The 16,738-nt window shown below is 39.3% G+C and overlaps 1 protein-coding gene and 1 long non-coding RNA gene across 3 annotated transcripts in view; one reads left to right on the forward strand and one right to left on the reverse strand.

The window, feature by feature from the left end:
- LOC127491170 (uncharacterized) overlaps positions 1–16,738 on the forward strand; it is a 392,060-nt gene that overhangs the window by 27,906 nt on the left and 347,416 nt on the right. The gene's annotated exons all lie outside the window — the stretch shown is intronic.
- KITLG (KIT ligand) overlaps positions 3,383–16,738 on the reverse strand; it is a gene marked incomplete at its 5' end in the record, with an annotated part of 37,611 nt that continues 24,255 nt past the window's right edge. Inside the window, 5 exon segments of the mRNA NM_001082223.1 lie at positions 3,383–3,422; positions 4,455–4,522; positions 5,145–5,254; positions 13,697–13,780; positions 14,494–14,650. Coding sequence (NP_001075692.1) covers positions 3,383–3,422; positions 4,455–4,522; positions 5,145–5,254; positions 13,697–13,780; positions 14,494–14,650 — 459 coding nt within the window.

Below are 16,738 nucleotides of genomic sequence, written 5' to 3' on the forward strand. Positions count from 1 at the left end.
TAATGAGCTTCCTTTGGGAAGGCAGCTTGTGGGAGGCAGGGGTATCTGAGCTGAAGCATGGCAGGTGGTGCATTGTGGGCAGGGTGGGAATGGTACTCTCTGAAGAGTTAGCCACTTCATTCCACCAGTCTCACCCTGACACTCAGTAAGTGTGATGAGTTTCACCCGATTGTCTAACATGATAAATTTTATATATTAGTAATATTTCACACTTAAAAAATTAACAGTAGGCTTTCCGTATGACTTTTCTTCCTTTCTCTACACACCATGCTGTCTCCTTGACCAAATCCAACTGATAAACACACACACACACACACAGTAAACACTCTACTGCAGAACTCTTTCTCTTACTACTCAGTTGAACTTTTGTTTAGGGATCAATCACTCAGTCTCTCATTGAGAAAATACATTGCGAAGGCAGCAAGTTAGGTGTTGGGGATACAACAAGAATTACACAGACTCAGTTCTGATCCTTGAACATTATCAACAGAGCAACAGAAATATCCAGAAATTGTTGGACTGTGGTTGCTTTTCAAATGCCATCTTTTTCCTTCCTAAATAAGTGGCCTGGCTTCACCATCATAAACACACTCTCATAGTATCACAGGACAAGTCCCACAAGGAAAATTACATAATTAACCATGTAACAGCAAGCAACAAAGGACATTAATTGAGCTGTTAAGACTCAATTAACAAATCAATGTGTGGTTTGTGAATATCTGGCTTTAAAATAACTGAAATAGCAGTTAAGAAGGAAACAGTGAGGCTCATATAGGGGTCAAAGGGCAGAGAAATGACTTTCATGGAAGAACGGTGATCTGAGCTTGGAGAATCTTGCCCTAGAAAATAAAAAGTGTGAAGGAAGGGCAGATGTTTGGTGGAGATGCTGGTGGAGATGCTGGCATGCGATACTGGAGTGCCTGGTTCCAGTCCTGGCTCTGCTCCTAATGCCAGCTTCCTGCTCATATGCAACCTGGGATGCAGCAGTTGATGGCTCAAGACAACTACCTGTTGGCCGGTGCCGCGGCTCACTAGGCTAATCCTCCACCTTGTGGCACCGGCACACGGGGTTCTAGTTCCGGTCGGGGCGCCGGATTCTGTCCCGGTTGCCCCTCTTCCAGGCCAGCTCTCTGCTGTGGCCAGGGAGTGCAGTGGAGGATGGCCCAAGTCCTTGGGCCCTGCACCCCATGGGAGACCAGGAGAAGCACCTGGCTCCTGCCATCGGCCGCAGCGCGCCAGCCACAGCGGCCATTGGAGGGTGAACCAATGGCAAAAAGGAAGACCTTTCTCTCTGTCTCTTTCTGTCTCACTATCCACTCTGCCTGTAAAAAAAAAAAAAAGAAAAAAAAAGAAAAAAAAAAGACAAAAGACAACTACCTGCTACTCAGGGGACAGACCTGGATTGAATTTCTGGCTCCTGGTTTAAGGTCAAGCCTGGCTGTAGAGGATATCTAGGGAGTGAACCAGCTCTTTGGTTTTCTCTCTGTCTCTCTAACACATTTTTAAAAGTTTGTGGCAAATAGAATTAAAAGATGAGTTTATTTCAAGTTCATAAAGAGTCAAATGGAGGCTCTGTCATTTTCACTATTTGAGAGAGTCTAAAGAGAAGCTTAAAATAATGAGAAGAAAAAACAGAAGCTGCTAGACATGCTTGGGACACAGTGACCAAGGGTATGATTGTAAAGAAAAAAAAATGCAGAAAAAAAAACCAGAAGAAGAAGTCTGAAGAATAACAAGACTAAAATTTTACAGGAATACACTAAGTCATCATTGTGTCTGTTAAGTTGGCTTGTTGAAAAAAAAAAGATCTTTTGTAACAATAAAAGTGGGTTTCTAGAGGAAGGAAGAGACTGTGACAGCTTCCCTGAGGAAGATTCAATCTGGGCATAAAGCTCTCATTCTAGGGCAGAAGTAAAAGTAGGAGGGACAGTGACCTGTGGGGAGAAGGGAGAGCTCACCACAGGCGGTCTTGGTAATACCCACGAGTGATTGATCCTCTGGCATCATCCAGGGAGGGCAGGGAAGAAAGAAGGATGTAGGAAGAGGAGAAAACAGTCACTTGCTATCCTTGAAAACGGGCTCAGGGTTCCATGAGTGACAGCAAAATGAACAGCAGTGAGGACAGAGTAAATCAGTATGAGGTCAAGTTAACACCATTGCATGAGATCCTCAACTCTGCAGCTTGGGAGCAGAGAAGGCAGATAGGACCCATGACAGCAAATACCAGTCCTTTCTGGCTACATCTCCCCCCCCCCCCCCATCACAACAGACACACACAATCACAAGTATCTGCTACTGGCTTGTATTCAATGCATCCTGGGATCTGGATTGTGATGAGGCATAATTATTCCCCACCTTGCGGCATGTGGCGGTTTACCTTGAAATTCGAATCTCTTGATTGTAAGGTATTTTGACCTTTTCCCTTTTCCCTGAAACAGCAGGGAACCATTGGATTTTTCTCTCATCGCAACATCTAACAAATGGGATACTGTCATATTATGATGACCACAACTAATTGAAATTGGTTTTATTTTTCCTCCATTAAGAAAATTTCATTTTAGTGCTAAGTTGTTCTATGTCCTTTACTTTTCTAGCCTCAAAAATAGTCCAGGTAAACAATTAACTATTAATTTTTGTATATCTCTCATACAAAATGAATTCATAAATCAGGACTAATACTGTTTACCATTAAAACATGTGCTGTACATTGAGGCTTAATGCTATAACGAGTACTCAAACAGTATATTTCACTTTGTGTTTCTATGGGGGTGCAAACTGTTGAAATCTTTACTTAATGTATACTAAACTGATCTTCTGTTAAAAAAAAAAAAGAAGAAAAAATTATCAATTCCCAACTTGACTCTCGATGGGATTAAACATGACAATAGGTCTGATCTGATTTCATCATCATTTAAAAAATCATCTATTATTTTTCACTTTATGTTTCTGTGTGGGAGCAAACTGTTGAAATCTTTACTTAATGTATGCTAAACTGATCTTCTGTATATAAAGAGAATCGAAAATGAATCTTGATGTGAATGGAAGGGGAGAGGGAGTGGGAAAGGGGAGGGTTGCAGGTGGGAGGGACATTATGGGGGGGAAGCCATTGTAATCCATAAGCTGTACTTTGGAAATTTATATTCATTAAATAAAAGTTAAAAAAAAAAAAAACAAACATGAGACTACACAATGAATTAAATATGTGCAGTTCAACTATGTAACAGCTTCAGTTAAATCACCAGTATCTGTTCAATGGAAGACTTGATAGTTTATTTCTTAATTTTGGCATCTAAGATGGTATATAGTTTTTGCTAACTTCCTTCAGCTTGAATTCTAAAAACTTACCAATGTACGAAAGTAACAGTGTTGATACAAGCCACAATTACACTTCTTGAAACTCTCTCTCTTTTTCTTGCAACATACTGAAAAACAACAAGAATCATGGTGATTTGCTTTAGAACAGATTCTGAAGTACACCAAAATCTGGGCATTGTAAAGGGCAGTCTTTCTATAAATATTGCAGTAAAAGATTGCAAAATGGGGTAAGCAACTGACCTTCCTAAGTATTATCACAGAGAAGACAGAAGGATTTATCTGTTTCAACATGGTCTTTTCAAGTAGTTTTAAAAATAAATTTCTCTGTCTCTCTCCATATATATATATATGTATCTATATACATGTATATAATATTTACATATCTATATATACATATACAATATGTATATTATATATACATACATATATACACATTTATACATACTAAAAATGGTTATATGCACTTAATGAGTGTGTGTATACACACAGGCATGACATGAGAGGAAGTACCATGGCCAAGTTAAAATTATAGCTGAAGGTAAATGAAAGAATAAGTGTTGGGAGGGACAGAATAAAGTTAGTCATCAGGGCCAATTATAATACATGGATAGACATCTTAAAATAATTTTATTTGTCTTTTGTGAAAAATGCTAAACATGATAAGGAAAGTTAAGGGCCCTCAAAGCCAGACTGAAGCAAACAATATATTAAGTATGCAAGAAAAAAGTCATCAATTGTATCTTGACTAGGAAGGGATTTTTCAGGGAAATGTAATAGGGTGAATTTAAGAAGAACTAAAGATTCTGTGGTAGCAACTTAGACAACAGATAATAAAGGCATGAACAAAGGTGATCATTGCCAAACAGAATTTAACAAATCAGTATGTCTAGCTAGCAATAGTGTAGAAAATAAAAATAAAATGTGCCTTCAGAGATGATTCTGTGAAAGCATTTTACAGGGCAATGGAGATATAGGAGGAAGGAGTGAGAGGTCAGAAACATGTTGACGATTTGAGATGTACTGTTTGGGAGCTGCATCATGAGAGTGAACAACTAAAGATATTGTGAGCACGTGCGTGCACAGTTTCTGAAATGGCAATGGCAGGTTTCCTTATGCACACATTTGACAAAACAAAATACCTTATCTCATTATCCTCTTCATTACTCTGTATATTTTCACCTGCCCTTGTAAGATTTGGTTGTTTCTTCTGGGAAAAGAAGAATGACATAAATTGTAAAAATGTTACTGAATGATATAATATTTAAGAAGTAAGTGGTCTTCACTTTTATATTGTATGCCCAAAACACCAATAACTTTTTCTGCATGCAGCATATAAAATATTTTACAATAAAAATTATGAAAAATGCAGTGTTATCAACTCAACATTTTTAGTTGTTGGAGGCGAAAGAGTAATAAAAAAACTGACAGATTTAAATAGCAATCAGATTCAAAAGACATTTCCAAAAAGCTGAGTCATGATGATTTAGCACATTTTAAAATTTTAGACAGGCTTCAATAAAAAGACAACAAAGAACAGTAATTCAAAATAGCAGTAACATAAATGGCATTTCTATCTTTTCAGCACAACAGATGATTTTTAGCCTATTTTCTTCCTTTTGATATTTCTCCAAAGCATAATGAGCAGTGGTGAGAACCTTTCTAACATCTAAATTCTATTGAAACCACTAGGGCCAAACTCATTTTCTCTTGGCGGAGCCATTCTTGGAAAAGGGAAATTTGTGTGCTAATCCTTTATATAAATAAGTATGAACAAAAAACTTTAAAGTTGGCAAAGAGGAAAGGAAAAAAAAAAGAACAGCAGCACTTACCTTCCAGTATAAGGCTCCAAAAGCAAAGCCAATTACAAGAGAAAAGAATGCTGGCAACGCCATGGCTGCCCACTGTAGGCTGGAGTCTGCAATGGAACTTTCAGCCTTGCCTGTAATTAATTTAAAGAGCACAGTGGTCACTACAGCAGATCCATCCTACACCTTTTTCTCTTATACTGTGGTTGATCCCAACTGTTTCCATAATGTATTCTTGACCTACATCTGCTTAAAGTATTTAAAAAGCTGAGTTTTCTGCTGAGTACTGTTTTTAACAAGGCAATATAAGTTCATGTGACCTCCAAAACATGAATACAGTTGAAAAGGGAAGAAATTCCACAGACAGAAAGAGATTTGACTTAGTTAATGTTGATGCATCAATAACACAGACTTGGTATACTCCTGAGTGGTAGCTTTGGGATCCGCAAGGAGGGAAGGCCTACACTTCCGGGAATGGAGAGGCCTACTTCCGGGGAAGAAAGTCCTTGTCAAGGTTCCTGCAGGTGCCTAAAGGTCAACCAATGAGGATCAGACCCGCCTCAACCTTTAACCCCCATGCCCTGAATCTATAAAAGGAGCTCTCCCAATCTCTGACGCGTGACTTCCCCGGCCCCCGCTCTCTTGCTCTGTTGGGACCGGGGAACCTCGCCCGGGAGCGGAACCCCAATAAAAGCCTGTGAATTAATTGATTCGTCTGCCTGGGAAGATCTGTTACGCACTGGACACCTTACACTGGGGAGGGGGGTGGGGGTGATATAATACTATTAAGCAAATCTATTTCCTACACTTCTGCGTTCTAATGTCTTTTCACTTTCTTCTTTTTGACATCTTGCCCAGAAAATTTAAAGATAAGTTTTTACAACCTGGATCAAAATCTGTACACATTCACTTATCTTGGGCCTGCCTCAAATATTGTCATTATATTTGCACTGTGGGTTATAGCATTCAGAGTTATTTCATGCTTAGACTCGCGGATGTTCCCTCATTTACATCCTCCATACACATTCATGGGATGCTAGGTAGGGCCAAGCACTGTACCATGGACAAAGGGATTGATTTTTCAGACATTTTATGTTGGAAAAGTTGAAACTAACACCAACAATGGTAAAGAGCACCGGTGCCATTCCACACTAAATAACTCCAAATAAGAACTTAGTGACAGAGAAGACAAACAGGGGAGATGTGGGAAACCTTTCTTGGTCCTGCCTCACTCTTCCATGAGAAGCAGAATGATTCCCAGATTAAATAAAGCACCTCTCTCACAGGGGTCTCTTCCTCCCAATGTGAAGCTTATTCTGACTTTACTTTTATGTGTCTCCATACAAAGAACAATGTGGTTGTTTGAAATGGTCAGTGTTATCGGCTTTTGTTATCTCATTTATTAATGCATGGAGCTTAAAGGCCAGGCCTTTGGTTCTCCATGAACACTACTGCTTTCACTTGCAGGGGTGGCTCTCCAGTTCTTGCCACTCCCGTTATCCACCAGGAACCAGTGACTCACAGGACTGGTATCTGAAACCAAAGCCCAAGCCGATAACAAAGGTTTGCTTTTGTAGAGATTGCCTCTAGAGACCTGGTGGGGTCAGGGAGCTCATCTGACACAGACATGCTAGTTTCCCAAGTTAGATTTGCAGGTTTTTTGATGCTACCATAAATTTAGAAATTATAAATTTCTGACTATTATATGATCAAAATGTAAACTAATTCAAGGTAAAGTGGACTGCTCTTGGCAAATTCTGCAATGGTATTTGGGTTAAGGGTCAGCCAACAATTACTTATGTAACATATAAAGTACTTCATATAAAAGAACTTATTAACTGCATGTGTGTCAACATTTTATGAGAAAAATACAATCACAGAATTAACCTGAGATAAGAAACAGATCTTATCTAGTGTAATGACAAAATGAATTGCCATTTCCCTACCATATGTGAACTGGGAGCAGGAAATCCCCTAATTCTATGATTCCCGTGTTTCCCAAGAGATCTACAGCTAGTACAGGGTGCAGAAGGTTGTGCAGGGACTTGTTGGGAGCGGGTCATCCATTTATGTAACCTTGAACTGCCTCCGGAAAAAGACTCACAGTTGTTCTGATCTACCACATTCTACAGCCCCATGGGAGCTTCAGGCACCTCAAACTAGAGTTCAACATGAATTTTCTCAGCAAAATAAAGTCTGAGCTATAAAATGGGATTTGGCATAATGGATATAGAACTATTATTAACACACCTGTAAAAGTATATGATTACATGGGCTGGTCTGGGATTTTACTACCATTTGTAAAAGTGTTTTCTATGAGAAAGCAGATTCAGAGTTATAAGCAATTCATATCATTTTAGGAATTTTAGTATCACTACATGTCAAACATATTTTGGTGATTTGTGTTTGGATTTTCCTTGGTCACCCATCTGCTATGGCCTCCACTGCCCACTGGAATTGCTGGCACGTATTTGTGATAGATTTTACTATGTGACCTCCTGGTAAGGCCCCAACCAATGTGTGCAGAGCCCAAAGGAAGCCATGGATATTTTGTCCCCAAACCCTAATGTAAAACTTGAATGAACTAAGATGGTGCTATAGAGAACTCTTATTTCCTATGATTGATCAGCCAAATGCACTGGAATTGAAGCCGCCAACTCCCTTATTCTTTACTGTTCTAGCCAATGGCCAAACCCAAGTCTTGGATGTCACCACACAGACCATGGAAAAGAACTGACCCACTGACGAAAAGCAGAAGGAGCTTACTAGATAGTGATTATATTTTAGAATTGGCCACCCAAAACCTTCCTCAGGCAGGAGGATATATAATCTAAGAAAGAGTCTGAAACAAAGGTATGTCGGAGACCTGGCTATGGAAAGCTTATACTCCCTCTCTGAGAGTGCTGCGACTTTTTAACCACTCTGACAGTTCCATCCTTAGGTCTGTGGGCCAGTACAAAGTCCTAGAACCCGATTATGACACTGCAGCAATTCCCCTGTAGGAGAAAGGCGGAAGAGGAAGAGCAAAGATAGGTAGGGGAAGACTCAGAGGTATTGAGCGTCACTTTCTTCGACGGTCAATGTTACCTGCTTTTCTTCTCTCTCTTATTAATGCATAGGGCTTAAAGGCCAGGCCGTGGGTTCTCCAGGGACACTACTACTTGCACTTGCAGGGGTGGCTCTCCAGTTCTTGCCACTCCTGTTATCCACCAGGAACCACTGAATCACAGGAAGGGTACCTGAAGCCAAAGCCCAGGCTGCTAACAAAGGTTTGCTTTTGTAGAGATTGCCTCTCGAGACCTGGTGAGGTCGGGGAGCTCACCTGGACAGAATCTGAGTAACCCCAAATTCCCAGGTTAACCACCTTAATTGTCTCTCATCAATACTAAAACTATCCCCTGTCCAAAATTCATTAGAATTGAGTTATTTGTATGACTAATAATGACCAACATCTAGAACAGGGTGCACGAAACACTGCTACAATTTACTGAACTTAAAGTAATCCTGCTTAGGAACAATGCCATGCCTGTGAATATGGATCTTGGTGCTTAGGGAGCAGACCCAATGCTCACTACAGTATCACCATAAGAATGGCTCCATAGTCTCACTGCATCTAATTGTTCTTATAATCAGTGGTGAGTTCCAATCCTGGCACCAAGCCCATGTGTACAAACTCATTAAAGCTCCCAGAAACCCTGCAAAGGCGGTATCATGACTCTCTGTTGGATGGAGTTGTCAAGAGAGTTTAAATAACTTGTCCAAAGTCAGCGAGTTAAGGGCTAGAGCTGGGATGTGAGTCCAGGGAGTCTGATTCAAGTCTGTACTTCTGGAAGATATATAAGGCAATGTCAAAGCACGGATTTCTTTCTGTACTATTAAATACTGTCTGTAAGGATCTCAGAGTTAAACATCTTTTAAACATCTTTTAACATCCCTGCAACTTGGAATAGAGAATATTACTATTGTTAGCATGGTTCCCTCTGGATAAATAATAGGCTTGTATATTATCCCAAAACTCTCCCTTGGACTCTCACATCTCTGGAATATGCCCTCCTAAATCCTGGTCCTCTGACTGGCGTAGCCAGCTTTGGGTCTGAATTTCTGACAACTAGCATGCTTCCTTAAAATTTCCTGACCCCAGGCTGGCGCCGCAGCTCACTTGGCTAATCCTCCGCCTGCAGTGCCAGCACCCCAGGTTCTAGTCCCGGTTGGGGCACCGGATTCTGTCCCAGTTGCTTCTCTTCCAGTCCAGCTCTCTGCTGTGACCCGGGAGTGCAGTGGAGGATGGCCCAAGTGCTTGGGCCCTGCACCTACATGGGAGACCAGGAGAAGTACCTGGCTCCTGGCTTGGGATCGGCGCAGCACGCCAGCTGTAGCAGCCATTTGGGGGGGGTGAACCAACGGAAGGAAGACCTTTCTCTCTCTCTCTCTCTCTGTCTAACTCTGCCTGTGAAAAAAAAAAAAATTTCCTGATCCCTCTCCAAAAACAACAACCGAAACAACCCTCTTAACTCTTTTATGCTACAATGTAAGACATTTACATAATTCTATTATACATATTACATACTATACACTGTACCATGGACATTTTATTCACATCTGTTTCTCTTAGAGAGTGAGTACCGTATAAGTTTGTCTTTTTTTATCAGTTAATTTGTTAAAAACTTTTAAATTAATATAAAGGGAGTATATTTCATGTACTCCATAGATGAAAGCTTGTCTATTACACAAGTATCTAACTGACATATTCATGGCCAAAAGCTGCTAACAACATAAGACTATAGTTTTTGAAAAAGGAAGAAAAATATGCTACAAAAATAAAGAAGGGTGTCTACTCATGCTGTAATTTAAAATGTACCCTCAGTCATATAGACGCAAGATGGAATAGGATTTTTACATTTAGTTTATCTTTTAAAGTTAGCAGGAAAAACTTTTGCTTCCAACCACAGTTGTGGCAAACAGGCCCTCTGAACCTAAATAATTATAATGCTGGAAAATTATATGAGGCAGCTACTCTCAGAAATTAGTCAATAATTAGCACAAAAATGTAATTCTTCAGAGAAAACTCACCAAGGGAGGCCAGGGATGGCTTAGACTTTCTTTTAGCTCTTCTGGCTGGGAGGCACATTTAAACTGGGGACTGGAAGACAGAGCCCAAGCAAGGCTCAGTGGTCTCACTGAGATAGAGCAGGAAACTGAAATTTGGGGTTGTTGATATGGCAGGGATGGGCGAGTGGAGTTATTTGCAAGAAGGCAGCTGTTCAGAGAAGGAACATCAGAAATCTCCAGACAGCTCTCCTTAAGGTATTGGTGAAATAAGCTACATGTGCATAGCAAGATATGTCCCAAAACTGGACAAGAAGACAACTGCTAGGAAGCTATAATCTTAACAGAGACCCTAGCGGTCATACAGAAATAAAGGACGAATAAATTCGGAGAAACAATATTGAGAGACTTTCTGAGTACTCTAGGGATATCTTGAGGTTTTCATGCTCTAGGTAAGTCTATGGCTCCCCTATCCTAAAGAGAGTTTAAAAACAAGCCTGAGAAAGAAGTAACTGAACCTCCAACAAAACAGCCTCCAAAGAAATGCTACAACATCTGGAAGCTACTCAATGACGTAACATCCAGACTATATTAAAAAAAAACACCAGCTATTTAAAGGGAAATGAGGCACATATCAGGGAGAATGAAACTCCACTGAAACCAACCTACATGTTGAAATTAGAAGAATTTCAGAGCAGCTATTATTATAATTAAGTTTAAGGCAGAAAAGAAGAAAATATTGTCATAATTATGCAAATAGAAAATCTCAGCAGAGAAATATAAATTATAGAAGTATTCAAATGGAAGTTTCCAGAACACAAAATACAAAATCAGGAATGAAAAAATTCACCAGTTGAAAATTCAGCAGATTAGAAATGGGAGAGAGAAGAGTCAGTGACCTTGAAAACAGACAAGTAGAAATCAACCACTCAAAACAAAAAAAATCTGTTAACACAAGGCATAATATCGAGCAAAAAGTAGTAGCTATGAAGCTGACATTGTGGTGTGGCAAGTTAAGCCATTGCTTGTAACCTCGTATCAGAGTGCCAGTTTGATTCCTGTCAATTCTAATTCGGATCCAGGTTCCTCGTAATGGACCTGGGAAGGAGGCCATGGGCCACCCATGGAAGACCCAGCTGGAATTTCTGGATGTGGCTTTGGCTTGGCACAAGCCTGGCTGTTGCAGTCATTTGGGGAGTGAACCAGCAGATGGAAGATCTCTTTCTGTTGCTCTGCCTTTCAAGTAAAGATAAATAAATCTTTTTTTAAAAAAGTAGCAGCTACATGCAAGCAAAATAAAGACATTTTCTAATTAAAAGAAAAAAAGGAATTTGTAGACACTAGATCTGTAGTACAAGAAACCAAAAAGAAAGTCTTTCAGCCTAAGAGGAATTAACACCAGATGGCAACTTGGATTTTCAAGTGGGAATGAAGTGTACAGGAAATAATAAATATGTGGGTATATAACAGGCAATGTATATTTGCTTCTTTTACTTGCTCTGTTACTCTGCCTTTCAAATAAATGAATGTTTCTTTCAAAAAAGAATCAGATAAATTCACAACCAAAAGGAAAGACTTTTAATTCCCCTTCCTCAATAAGTAAATGATAGGGAAAATAGGAACAACACTATCAACTACTTTGACCAGATTTGAGAATGTTACACCCAATCATTGACTAATACACATAAAATGTCTTCATAAATTTCTAAAGATTACAGAGAATGTTCTCTGGCAATAAAAGAACTAATTTAGAAGACAACTAGAGAAATCTAAATTTCATATTTAGGAAAATCTAAAATTTTAAAAATATCAACAAACTAATTTCTATAATACAAATCAGAAAAATCATAAGAATTTTTAAATATTTTGAAAAAGATGATAATGAAATCACAACCTATAAAAATATGTGGGATACAAGCAGGCATTTGGCCTAGTGGTTAAGACACCTATATCCCATTTTGCAAAGCCTGGGTTGGATTCCTGGCTCTGGCTCCTGACTCCAGATTCCTGCTAATGCAGCCCTTGGGATACAGTAGGTGATGGTTCAAGTGGTTGGGCTCCTGCCACCTATGTGGGAGAGCCACACCGAGTTCACAGCTCCCAGTTTCAGTCTAGCTTAGTCTTGGCCATTGCAGGCCTTTGGAGAGTGAACCAGCAGCCGGGAACACTGTCTGTCTTTGCCTCTTGAGTTAAAAAAAAGGTGTGGGATGCAATTGAAACAAGTACTACAGGGGCATTTATTTCTTCAAGAGTGTACAACTACTGAAAAATTGCTTAAAATCATGACTGATTTTTCCACCTTAAGAAGGTATGACAAGCTGAGTAAATTAAACCCAAAGTGAATAAAAGGAAAGAAATAGCAAAGGTTAGAAATAAATAAAATATAAGCAGAATTTAAGAAGCTGAAATTGCTGCTTTGAAAAGATTAGTAAAGTTCACAGAGAACTTAATCAACTAAGACACATTTGAGGCTCAATCCCTTTTTATAACTTCAGATCTGATGTGGCATGTAATCCAAAATTATAGATTTTTAGAAGATTCTGTCCTGCAAATACTGTATGTTCTGTACTACCCACAGTGTATTCTGGGTTTCATCCTGCCATCAGATACTCTAATATTTCTGAAATAAAACATATTAAATATTCACTTTTAAAAGAATTAAAGATATAAGTAATCTCAGTTCAGGTCAGCTTTTGGTGGGGAAAATTGCCAAACAAATTGTATGTTAGAGGTTTTTTTTTTTTAAATTTCTGCATTATAGACAGCTAGTGTGGATTTGTAATAAACTGCTTACTCCACTTTACACGGATGTCTTCTGTGTCCTTGAACAAATGGCAGTGCCCCATTTATGTCTTAAGAGAAGACTTTTTTTAGCTAAGCTCACAAGATAATTCTATTCTTCTTTCAGCTTCCATGGAGCTAGAGGGAATTTAATAAATCCAATACCCTTTGCAATGACCTTTGCCTTGAATTGAAAAGAGGACACAGTCTTCTAGGGAACCACATTCTTGGCCAAAGAGGACAGAAACTTCAGGGAAAGAAGTATATTCTCTTCCAACATGCAATTTTATAGAAAGGTAACAAAGACATACAATTTCCAAAACACAAGAGCAGTAAGTACTGAGATAGAAACACACCCTTGGAAATATACCCACTGAGCAATTTTACCTTCAACTTAAGAATTCCATTTTTGTCAAATACATTTTACAAAATACAATTTAGCACAAATATAATTTACAAGTCTACAAAGATAAAAGTCTAAAACACACTTCCAAGCTTAATTTCATGCCTTATTTAAAATAATCTTAGCAGAAAATGTATTGGCCCAATTCTGCAAATAAATCTCAAGCTCTAGGGAAACCCAGTTCTACAAAACTAATATTTAATTCTCAGGAAGACCATGAAAGGAAGAACAGCAACAGAACAGTATGAACAGTAGTAATTGTAGAAACTTCCTTCAAAGCACATGCAATACTCCTATGGGTGCTAAGTGGAGCCGTGCATGCATTAAATCAGATAGGAGTACTTACTATTACTGCTACTGCTGTCATTCCTAAGGGAGCTGGCTGCAACAGGGGGTAACATAAATGGTTTTGTGACACTGACTCTGGAATCTAAATAGAAAGCAATAATGCGTCAGTGTTATGTGATTTTATATGAATTACAGTGTCCCCAAAAGGTGAAGACAACACGAGCGTACAGGCCAGGTCCACTTCCCAAATCGAGATGATTCAGACCCCATTTATTTCACACTGAGTCCTGCTGCTCTATTTCATGAAGAAGTTCACTACATTTGCCCCACAGGTCAGAAATCCATGGCCTACATATGGTAATAAATATGAATAATGACCAGTTGTTGGCCACTTGTCATTTAAAAAGGAAAGCAGTGAAATTCAAGTTTGTGCTATTGGGACCCAGTGTGGGGCTGCGGGTTGTCACCACAGAGTAACAGGTGAGGAGCAGAATTCATGATTCAATTAGGACCTTACGGAAAATGTTTGAGAAATAAACATTAAGACTGAAGGTAAAGAACAATATAATTGTATATGACTAACAAATACCAGAAAAAGAATGAGTACCTGTCTCACGTATTGCTTATTCACACACGGTTCTTTAAATTGAAAATTATGAGTACTGTTTTGGCTTAGAAACCAAGATATATATAATCATTAGTTTCTGTGCCACTGATAGTTGCTTTTTTATTGGACATACACACATGCACCTTTTATGGCTACACGTACAGTTTAGTCAAAGGTGGGTTCTGCTCTACACATGTAAGAGTCAAGACTGATATTTACATTTAAACTGGAAATGCTATATGTCTTACCTTTCTCAGGACTTAACGTTGAAGGAAGCACACAATCACTAGTTTCAGATACCACCACAAAGTCCTTGAAGGCATCGATGGATCTATTAAAAATTCTAAAGAATTGTTCAGGAGTAAAGGGTCTGGGTTCCGGCCTCTTGGAGGATGCTTTTACATTCTAGAAAGGGGGAAAAAAGTGGACTTTTATTTTTAAAATAGTCTGTAGATTTTACTGATGCCAAAATCGTGCAAGATAAATGTCCTTTAAAGATTCTTAAGACTAACACTTTTAGATAGCTGTTTTGACGCGCACAATTCAAAGCAGTAACGAAGGATAGTGACCCCATCAGGTCAAGGTGGCGCTCAACTCGTGACCCAAGCCACAGTGGGAAAAGAGGGTGCAGTGAACACAACCCATCACAATAGAATGGTCCTGACGACAAGTACAGGACAGGTAGGTAGGTGCTGAGCCTAGCAGTTAAGAGGGCAGTTGATACCTGTGTCCCTGATGGAAGGAGCTGGGTTTGATAACCAGCTGTGGTTCCTCATTCCACCTTCCAGGAGAGCCACACCCAGGGAGACAGCAGGTGAGGCCTCAAGTAGTCAGTTCCCAGCCACCCCCTGACTCTGATCTTGGCTCAACCTCCATCATTGCAAGCAATTGAGAGATTGAACCAGTGATTAGGAGTTCTACCTGTGTCTCTATCCCATGAGTCAAAACCAAACCAAAAGTTAATAGAGGACTTTTCTCTTTAGAGATACTCATTGAAAACATTAGTGTTGGGGCAGGCATTTAGTATAAGACACTGCTTGAGACGCTAACGTACCACATCGGAATGCTAGGGTTCCATTCCCGGCTCCACTCTTGATTCCTGAATCCTGCTAATGTGTACCCTGGTGGGCAGCAGGTGATGGCCCATGTACTTGGATCCCTACCATTCATGTTGTAGACTCAACTGAGCTCTGGGCTCCTGGCTTTGGCCTGGCCTAGCCCTGGCTATTGCAAGCATTTAGGGAGTGAACCAGCAGGTGGGAGTGAGAAAGCTATCTCTGTCTCTTCCTCTCTCTGTCTCTTAAGTAAATACATTTTTTAAATTAATGTTGATGTTAAAAATACCTGACCAGAGCAAATACTTCAATATCTAAAAAATTTAAGTCTAATGATATTAAATATAGGCAAAGGCATGGAGTGAAGAGAATCTTATACACTGCGGGTATAATGTAGACTGGTAAATTTGATATTATCTAGTGAAGTAGGGTAGGTGTCTATCCTGTAATCCATGAAAGCTACTCCTAGGCAAATAGGTTAGTGAAACTCTTGCACATATGTACCATAAAGCATGTCAGAAACTTCTCAGCAGCAATGTCTGTAACCTTTATGTCAGTCAGTGGGATAGAGGCTTAATAAATAATGGTTTGTTGAATCAATGGAACACTCTATAAAGAGTAAAAAATTAACTACAGGTGCAGCAGCAAAGTGGTTACATCCTATAAACATAATGCTGAGTGAAAGAAGCAAGTCACAAAAGAATACAACAGTATGCTTAGTTTATATAAAATTCAAAACAGCAAATCAAACCTATATTTTAGGAAGATATAAATGGGTGATTATACTTACAAGCAGGACAATAATAAACACCTACAAATCACTTACTGTGTACTATTCTAAGTATTATATATACATTAACTCATTCTCCAAAACTACTGAGAATACCATCTGCAGTCTCCTGGGTTCCAGCCCAAAGCAACACAATTTGTAAATGTGCCTTCTTTACACTGCTTCTCCAAGAACTGCCACTCACCAAACACCTAATTAATTGTTAAAGTCCCATGCATCTGTTATTTCCTTCATGACATCTTGTATTTTAGGCCCTTCTTTCTGTCACCTCTTATGAATGCCATCAGCACACTTTCTGTAGTAGTCATATAATGTATGGTAGAGATGTTAATGTTGAGAGATCATTAATTCTAAGATCAATACACTCTGGCTTCAGAAATTACAAAGGCCATCAGCAGAAACAGTAAAATGTAGTGATTAGGTGATTTGTATGGTAAGACTTCTAAGATTGGCAAGTACAATGGGACTGACACTGTCGTTGGTTCTTAAAGAGTAGCTGGGACTCTGATGAGAGAGGGGAGAAAGTATTTAAATATTCAGGTAGAAAAAGCACATTAGTGATAGAGCCGGAATCTGAACTCCAAGATCTCATTCTTAATTTTTGGAGTATACAGTAAATTGAAGCCAAAGACTCTCATGCCCATATCC

The sequence above is a fragment of the Oryctolagus cuniculus genome, chromosome 11 (genome assembly GCF_964237555.1).
Source record: "Oryctolagus cuniculus chromosome 11, mOryCun1.1, whole genome shotgun sequence".
In the NCBI taxonomy this organism is placed as follows: domain Eukaryota; kingdom Metazoa; phylum Chordata; class Mammalia; order Lagomorpha; family Leporidae; genus Oryctolagus; species Oryctolagus cuniculus.